The 9081-nt window shown below is 39.6% G+C and overlaps 1 protein-coding gene across 1 annotated transcript; it reads right to left on the bottom strand.

Annotated features, from left to right (window-relative positions):
- Positions 1 to 746: 746 nt before the first annotated feature.
- Positions 747 to 8031, bottom strand: ak1 (adenylate kinase 1). Its single transcript, XM_084746016.1, has 7 exons — positions 7913 to 8031; positions 3382 to 3418; positions 2619 to 2654; positions 2355 to 2518; positions 1201 to 1317; positions 920 to 1111; positions 747 to 830 (listed from the first exon to the last, which is right to left on the bottom strand). The coding sequence occupies exons 2-7, from the start codon at positions 3386 to 3388 to the stop codon at positions 765 to 767; spliced, it is 582 nt and encodes a 193-aa protein (XP_084602142.1). The 5' UTR covers positions 3389 to 3418; positions 7913 to 8031; the 3' UTR covers positions 747 to 764.
- Between the last annotated feature and the right edge of the window lie 1050 nt (positions 8032 to 9081).

The following is a 9081-nucleotide window of genomic DNA, read 5'->3' as shown; positions in this document are numbered from 1 at the left end:
ATGAAAAACGGGAGCAAAACAAAAATGTGGAAGTGTATATATGTATAATATAAAGTGCATGTCATTGGGAAGTGAATATCAAAATATGATATTTATATACAGTTATATGTTTCTTCTTATACTTTAATTTCCTTTATGTTACATATACCACTTTATAGACACTCATGTTACATGTGTACATCCTGATGAAAAAAATAGAACGTTTCTGTGCTTTAGATATAGTTGTAAATGTATGAAGTTCACAATGGTTGAGAAAAGTAATTTAAAAAATTCTGTTCGTGTCCATGTATGCAGAGTTTCACCAGTTTGTCCACAGCGGGTGATCTCTGCCATTGCTCAATGGCACAATTATAAAGGAGCCGATTATTTTATCATAAACTCTGGACTCCATATGGCAGGGTTAAAGACAAAATTGCGTAAAGTGCAGGTTAACCGAGAAGATGGTCACCACCTCCCGTGTACAGTGCCTTTCCACTTGGATACGTCCACATACATGTTCAGCACAGAATGAAAGCAAGAATTATATACAGAAACAAATGTATTTGTAAGTGCAGCTTTAGGCGATTCATTGTTATGCGACCTTAAAATTGTAGGTTACTATTGCTGGAGTAGGAGTAAAGTTAAGGCATCTTTGAACCTTAATGGCCTTCAGTACTTTTAACCAAAATGAGTGGGAGGGGTATTTTTGTTCATGTTTTGTCCTTATGAAATTGATTCAATAAAAAAAACCAACAACAACCAGCTCATCCAGTTATGTTGTTTTACTACAGTGCATCAATAGCCTTGGAGACCTGGGTGAAGACATCATCCACTGGCAGCTCAGAGTCGACCTGTGTGAAGCGAGACGACACAGTTCGTGAGAATATATCCATATATTACAAATATATTCAATTTTCACCATCACGGCGGTTACACACACCTTCCTGACGATGCCGCGGCTCTCGTAAAAGGCGATGACTGGCTCTGTTGCTTTGTAATACAAGTCCAGGCGCTTCTTGATGGTCTCCTCGTTGTCATCAGAACGGCCGCTGGTCTCGCCACGCTTCAGAAGCCTCTTGACCATGGTCTCTGCTTTTGCATCGACGTACAGCAGCAGGCAGGGTTTGCCGATCTGGGATGAAAGACAGTTTTGCCGGTTTAAGGTTTCTTGCCATCGGTGCAGGGATGAATTATAGATCAACAACTCATGCCCTCTCCTACCTTCTTCTCAAACTCCTCGCCCTGCTTCACCTCACGGGGGTAGCCATCAATAAGGAAGCCCTTGGACACATCAGCCTTGGCGATCATGGCGTCCTTAATCATGTCTAAGACTGTGTCCTGAAAGCAGACCCGGGAAATTATGATCAACCTTCACAATGATGCGGCACTTCTGGTAGAAAATACACTCGGTAGCCAGTTTATTATACTGACAGGTGTTTCTATTGCACTGTAAAAAACAAACAATCTGTTTCAACTTAATAAAGTTAGTGTTTGTCCTGCCTTAAACTGTATATTGACTGAATTTGAAACAAGTTGAGTTAAATTTTTGATGTTTTAAAGCAAATAAACTTGTCCAGTCAAACTCAGTTAATTCAGTTGTGCATTTTTAGTCATGCTGATGAACATTTATAACATTTCATGTTTTAAAATAATTAGCTTTCAAGCGTTTTTATTATTGTGGAAAAAAGCAGCTTATCTAACTTGTCTTAGAGACACACAGTTTTCATCTTAAAAATGTTTTTAAAAAGAGTCTCAGGAAAGTTTTAACTCTTCAACAATGCATGCTGGGAAGACTGCTAATATGCTGATCATGTTTCTTTAGAAACTTAATCTAATGAGTTGGCATCAGAAGACTTCAAGTTAAAAGAAGTGCTCTGAAAATAAATACAAATTTTAGTTTTAATTAACCTCAATAAATAAACCTTGTTAGGTTAAGTTATTGAGAAAATATTAGTTGATTCTACTAAATTGATTTTTGTGATGTGATAATTATGTTTTTGTTTTACAGTGTATTTTGTCCTCCCCATGATCAATCAATCAGGACCGGCTGAATAACATTAACACATGTACATATAATGCAGTCAACACCTCTTTAAGAGTGTTTCAACAAAAACTGCACATTATAATATATTGCAGGACTGTTGTATTAGACTGCATTAGTTTTAGCCATGGTGTAGGTGTACCTAATAAACTGGCAACTATATTAGCATGCATTGTAAGAATTTTGATATTTCCATCTTATCTGTGTGCACATTTTGTTTGGTATTCCACAGCTATATAAAGACTGATCTTTGCTTATGAGAACAAGTTGCAACTGATAAACAGAACACTTTTTTTTTGATGATGAAATAAAATGATATGTCCCGATCTCTTACCAGGGGAACAAGCTCTCCCTTCTGCATGATGGCCTGGAGCTGCTTGCCCCTCTCAGAGCCAGAGGCCACCTCAGCACGGAGCAGATCCCCAGACGACAGGTGGGTGTAGCCGTACTTTGCTACTATCTTCTCACACTGGGTGCCCTTTCCAGAGCCAGGTCCACCTGACAAAAGAAAGACGACAGGACTATCAGTTTAGCACGAGGGTGGATTGTTGCTGTCGTGTGGTGCAAAATGAGACAAATTCAGACTGAGCGTACTCACCCACAACAAAGATGATCTTGGCATCTTTAATTTTGTCTGAAATAAGCATAGACATTTGTGAACATGTGTGTGATATGGCAAAGCATTCTTCTAACCAAATCAATAAAAATGTAAACAAACCATCTCGACAGTCAGTTGTGGCAGTGAGGCATTCGGTGGAATCGGCACTACATGTAGTTCCCATTTTTTAGTTGAATGAAGGGCAAAGTGTCGGCCGGTCAACTAGGCTGTTTTGACTGTGCTTACTATTTTGAAGGTTTGTGCTATTACTCAAACAGTGTTGCCATGGCGACGGTTGTCACCTAATAATGCTATGTAGGCAGGTATACCTGTTTGCACAGAACAACAGCAAATGTCTGAGTTATAAATTTAACAAACAAGCAAAAAGGAAAAGAAAGCAAGATTTGGACTTCTTAACTCTATTATATGATAATGTGTGCAACTACACAATGTAATAATTGTATTATTATTATACAGTGGTGTGTAGTTAATTAAAAGGAATATCATAACAATCTTTTTTCAATAAAAATGAAGTACCATATTTAAATGCAATATCATGTATATAAACAATGTTAAATTAAAGACTCCAGTGTATTCTCAAAAATCACCAGAAGAGGGCAGTAGAGTCTAAGACAACACAGCACAACAAGGCTGCCTCTGCTTAAACTTGAATTTGCACATGACGATTCATTTGAGAAATACAAGTTCCCATTCTCCACATCATTAATCATCATTATCAGTCTTTGAATTCTCTAATATTTACCTGCCATTGTGTTGCGTTAGATGAGTATTTCCTTCAACTGAAAGACAGAAAAGGACATCAGAGAGAAAATTAGTTCATTTTAAGGCAGAGATTAATGTCACACTGTCAAAAAAAGTTACACTTTGCTGATCATGTTTTTTTTATCAGTTCTTTATTAAATATTAACTTTGGATCTTTTTTTCATATTGTCAAACCCAAAACATAGTCCCAAGTGTCAGTTAGGGTTTTTTTGTTTGTTTTTTTTTACTACTGAAGCCACGTAATTAAGGTCATACAGCACCCAAAAGCATTCTCTTTAAGTGTTGCATATGTATCTCAGACAATCAGTGTTGCCGTAACCTGATATCAGACTGAATTTTCAGCTCGTTCCACCCCATTTCCATATAATTTCCAGAGAATCAGGCAACTCGTAACTGCTGTATTTAAAAAAAAACAAACAAAAAAAACCCATCTTTATTGCCAGTAGTTCGTCCTCTGTAGATCTGGTAAACTTAAGCTCCAGAACTTTTAACTTGTGCTATTAAGTTTTTCATTTCCATCTCCAACACTTAAGTTAGTATTGCTATGTAATGTTATTGTATGTTCACATGTGCATGTGTCATCACTGATAAAACATGACTGTGTGTGACTGCACCTTTTAACAGTTTTGCTGTAGAACAGACAGTAGAAAATTCTGACTGCAGCATGTGAGGTTCAGAATAAGATCGTAAAAATTCAAGTTCCTTGGCATTTGATCCGGACAAGAAACGCCTGTGAGTTCTGTCTTAATTTAACAGTACAGATACTGACTGTATATGAGGAAGACAACAGCCACATAGCTTCCTGTTTACACTTTTTTTTTTTAGCTGACTTGAAGACAGAAGAATGAGGAAGGAGTCAGCCGTTCTGGCATGTACAAATAGATATCTTCAACAAGCCGCTTGCCTGTGTCATTTGTCTCAAGTTGAAAATGGGTGTGTTGTGAAAGAACTGACTTTAAATAACCTAAAGAGCTGGGTGACAGGTGTTGCCTGTCAAAATAATTTTACGTCTAGAGAGCACAGTTCTCTTTACGTCAAATTCGATGATGCCTCGACTGAAATTCGGCTCTCTGTTTTTCTTGTATTTTTAACAAATTTGATATTTTTAATACAGCTGCGTCCCACCTTCTGTTACCTGTAAATGTGCAGCACTTGGATTATATACTGTCTATATCCTCTGTTACGTTACCTTTCTATACAGTTGTGCTTTCTCTGGTTTTCCCCATTGTATTTTCCGATTACTTGCATCAGTCACGCCTTAGCACTATGGTAATAAAGCAACCTGAGAAGTCGCTGGTGTGAGTTCTGTCGAGCCAAATTTGTGCGAAAGGTCAAAGGGCATCTTTGGTTACATGCTGAGGTCCAAGCTTAGATTTAAGTGGCATGGCCACCGGGGGAGAAAGAAGATACTGCACACCAAAGAACAGAATTACAAATGTTTTATAGGTATATTATTGAATATTTTATGTATAATCATGGAATCATTGAACTTTAACAATAAAAAACAAAGAATTAAACAAAATAGATACATATGTATATACATATTTAGCCTGAATTTGCAAGAGGGTGTCACTAGATTAGGTTTAACAAGACTTTAACTTGACCTTGTGACAATGTGGCTATTTGCTCACTGGCACATGCCTCCTATTCAGACACTATAGTGCCAGATTGATAAATCAGCTTTAAGGAATGTGGGGGATTATAAAGGTGATACAAGTTGTTTCGCTGTGGTTAAACTGCAGTAGAGGGGGAAGAATTATTGTTACAGTATTCTGCACGCAGTCCAAATGACGGATTTTTATATTTCTAGAGCGAACACGTGTTTCCAAGTTCACCGTAAAGATATACTCTACTCCACTATGCTACAGCAAAGCTGCAAATGCTACCAGCTTGTTCTCACATGCGACACTCCTCAGGACTGGACGTGCTGCGTCTCAGGTGTCCACTTTTATGTAAGTGGACATTAACCCTGTGATCTGTGTAAATGTCACTCTGAGACTGGCATCTGAGTCAGCACAGAGCCTGTTTGGGAATCCCTCTCTGGCCTATTATGGTGCCATCGTCTGGGTCCCCTTCTTCTTTGGCATGTTAGACGTGTTGCCGGGTCCAATACAGTGCAAACATGTTGTGGGAATTACACTCAGTTCAGCATGGAATCATGCAACAGAAACCCACTATGGAGTGAAACATTACCTGGCTTTGCTGCAGTCTAACTGTGCCATTGCATTTCCCAACAGAGGCTGGAAATGTGGCAAGATGTTAGAACTGGACCTCTGTGTGCTCACATGTGGACAAATCTCTGTGAATGTTACACCCGGATATTGTTTCCTCTTAAAATGCATGAACCACTTACAACAACATAAATAATGTAATACCATGCATCTGAGTGTGCTGATAATGCAGAATGTCAGAGTACTTTAGAGCAAGGGTTCTCAAGTTTTCCAAGTCATGACCTCCCAGAATAATTAGGTTGTGATCACGACCCCCAACCCTGTCTGGCCGAGAACCTTATAAGCAAACCATTGCTTTGACTTTCACAAACACACTTGAGGAAATATATTCTATATATTCTAATGCAGGCACATTATATCACTAGTTCAGGCAATGTGATGTACTAAAATATGGCCTCATTTCCCATCATGCTGAGGTCTTGACTGAGTAGTTTGTTAAGTTTGCTATTTTATCTTATATTATCTGACTGCTTTTAAATTGACAGTTTGCATAAATGCAACCTAAATTAAGGCAGGTTAACTTAAAAGTTTCCAGTTGTCCGACTCAATTATTTGCTTTACACAAAAGTAAAATACTGCCTTAACAACCTGATAGTAGGGTTTTAATAAAGTTAGTTCTTTAATAGTGACCTTGGTGCACCATTTAAGTTTGTGAAATATTATAAGTATAATTGCTAATGTTCGCATGACTTCATGTTAGCCTGATTTAACAATAGCGAATGGTTCAGTAAGTTTTTCCAAAAACTTAAACAGCACAATTAAACTAATTCAGCTGCACAACAATGCATTATTGCATCACAAACTCAAACTCAAAGCTCAGCTGAAGGGGGAAATAACTGCGTGAGATGAGGACATCATGACGTCAAACATGCAATATACTAAGAGAAACCTGACGGACCCGCTTTGACTGGAATAGGATAGCAGGTTAAGGTAATGGTTGTTGTTGTTATTGTTGTTATTATCCACAGAAATAGACTGCCACCACTAAAGCAGAAAGCTGAGTGACTAATTCAAATATTACATTACTTGAACTACTACTGAAATATACTTTTTACAGTGTGAGGTGGTGGTTACATTTCATGCTGTGGTTTGCATATTTTTGAGCCTCATGTCGAATGTCGTAACCTCGCTGACATCGCAGAGAACTGCCTCCTGCCACAAACTGTTATTTCATTTGCACTTCCTCTAGAGCCATTTGGTGACCCCCAGAAATTATCTTGCGATCACCTTGGGGGTCCCAACCCACAGGTTGAGGACCACTGCTTTCGGAAATCTTATACATGGAGACACATTTAAACATGTGACTTTGTAATTGTATCCTTGAATTGAAATAAGGAGATGGCTGGACTCACCACATGCCCGTTACTCCATCTCTCCTGTCCCTCCCTCATGTCTTATTACTGTTTTTTTACCTGCTAAAAAAAGCCTCAGCCACTCTGCAGCTGTTAAGGGATAGCATGTCAACCATTCTCAAAAAGCGCATGGCGACGAAGCTTTCACTGACTGGTCCTGAGAAGCAACAGAGGTGAAAACAAAGTACTGAGCACATGATCTGTTGGTGCATTCTCTCAGCGTACCAACGGTCACTAAGGCGCTCTGCTAATTAATTGAGCGTACTGTCCCTTTAAGGGAGAACAGGGGAACCTTTGACGTCAGTGCAGTGGGAGATATTCCATGATGTTTGTGAAAGGATGGAGCGAGATAATTTTGGTGTTAGCTGTGGCTGTTGTGGACGTGTCTGTGTTCCAAATTGTGGCTCTGTTTAATGTTTGAATCAATAGTACTCAGCCCCTAATCAGATGTTAATGAGCATTACTGGGGCTATAGAGGCATGGCAGTGGAATTAGAAGGCTAGAGCAGCTTGAGAAAATGGTCTTTAATGGGTGTAGGTGGAGGATAATGTTAACATGTTATCAGAGAGAAGGAAAACCAGCTGCAATGACATGTCACAGCAAATGTCTGGAGGAAAAATAAGAATGCAAAAACATATTTTTTTTAGCAGACAGTTATGAGTGACATCCCTGTGAATGACACATAAGAGGTACATGCCTTTGCACGATGCAGAAATGCCTGATCTTCTGACAGTGTCAACCATTTTAACCAGTGTGACAGTTCACCATTACACTGTTACTCTCACTCTCCATCCCATCAAACAGCCCTGCCCACTCTGCCAGCCCACACTCTACATCTCTCCTTCTCGTCAGTCCCTCTGACAGACTCAGATCCCATCCCTGTCATTCTGTGCTCTTCTTCTATGGTGCCTTTGTCCTCTGTACTGACCTCTCTTTCGCGCTGTGGCTCTAGATCCCAGTGCAAAGGGGCTGCTGTCCCTGGATCCCCGTGTGTGTGTCTGCACAGTTCCTGCTGCACGGCAGCCCTCCCTCCCCCATGCTATGCCTTTATATAGCTCAGCTGAGCCTGCTCAGCCCGCGGTGCATTCTGGGTAAGAGGGAGGACAGGCAAGGAGAGTGAGGGAGGGAGAGGAATGATGATGGACAGCAAGAGGCAAGGGTGAAATTAGAGGCAGAGAGAGAGAAGGGGAGGGTTGGGGCAGAATGCATGACTGCAGATTATTAGTTCAGATGACTTTGTTGCTGCTGCCTTGTTTTATTTTGTGTTTGCAAATGTTGGAAAGTGAAAATATTATTTTGTGGCAACGGTGTAAATGTTATAATCATGTTATGTGCAGGAGAGTTTATATTTATCAAAGAAAAACAGAAGCTGAATACATGTCTTTGTGCTTTCAAATAGCATTCCTGCTGAATCTCGATTACGCAAAACAAACAGGAAGTTAACCAACAGGTTTGGTCAGTGCTTTGTGTTTTGTTCCACTAAAGATTAGAGCTTGGGAAATCCAATCCATTAATTGTGTTGCTCTCAGTAGGTGTGGGACCAGTTTTCAGTGCACTGAATGTGATGATCGTTCCATGCTACAGAGGTCAGTGTTACTCTTGTGATTTTCCTTAAAAAGATTAATTAAAGGTGCAGGAACTAATATTGGGAAAAGGCAGTTCATTGTTCTGTCTCCCATTCACAGGTCATGAAAAATACTGAACATCTGGGGCGTCACTTTGTGTTAAAAGGTGGCAGGGACGTATTAAGAGCTCAGGCAAGCCCAGGCAAGTCAAACTGGATAACTGTGGTCTGTCATGAAGCATAATGGTGTATCAAAAGGACATAACCCAGCCTACTAGAGAGTAAACAATTTGAAAATACTCAAACAATGTCAGTAGCACAAGTAACAGTCCTGCACCACATCCACAGTTACAACATATACAATGCCAGTATCACATCTACTGTGGAAAGCCCCAGTCCATGTCATACGGTGGCAAACAAGGGCAAATGCGCTGCATTTACAAAAACAAGTTACAAACGAGTTGCATATACAGAAATGCACTGCATATAAGAAAACAAATGCAAAAGGAAAACAAATGCAAAGACAGAAACAC

This window comes from Lutjanus erythropterus, chromosome 20 (genome assembly GCF_056507025.1).
Source record: "Lutjanus erythropterus isolate fLutEry1 chromosome 20, fLutEry1.hap2, whole genome shotgun sequence".
Lineage (NCBI taxonomy): Eukaryota > Metazoa > Chordata > Actinopteri > Lutjaniformes > Lutjanidae > Lutjanus > Lutjanus erythropterus.
The sequence above is the reverse complement of the archived record's forward strand: the minus strand, read 5'-3'. Positions and strand labels throughout refer to the sequence as shown.

Coding starts and splice junctions, on each gene's coding strand:
- ak1 (XM_084746016.1), bottom strand. Junction 2,519..2,618: donor CAAGATCATCTTTGTTGTGG/GTGAGTACGCTC, acceptor TTCTTTTGTCAG/GTGGACCTGGCTCTGGAAAG. Junction 1,318..2,354: donor AGGGAGAGCTTGTTCCCCTG/GTAAGAGATCGG, acceptor GTCTGCTTTCAG/GACACAGTCTTAGACATGAT.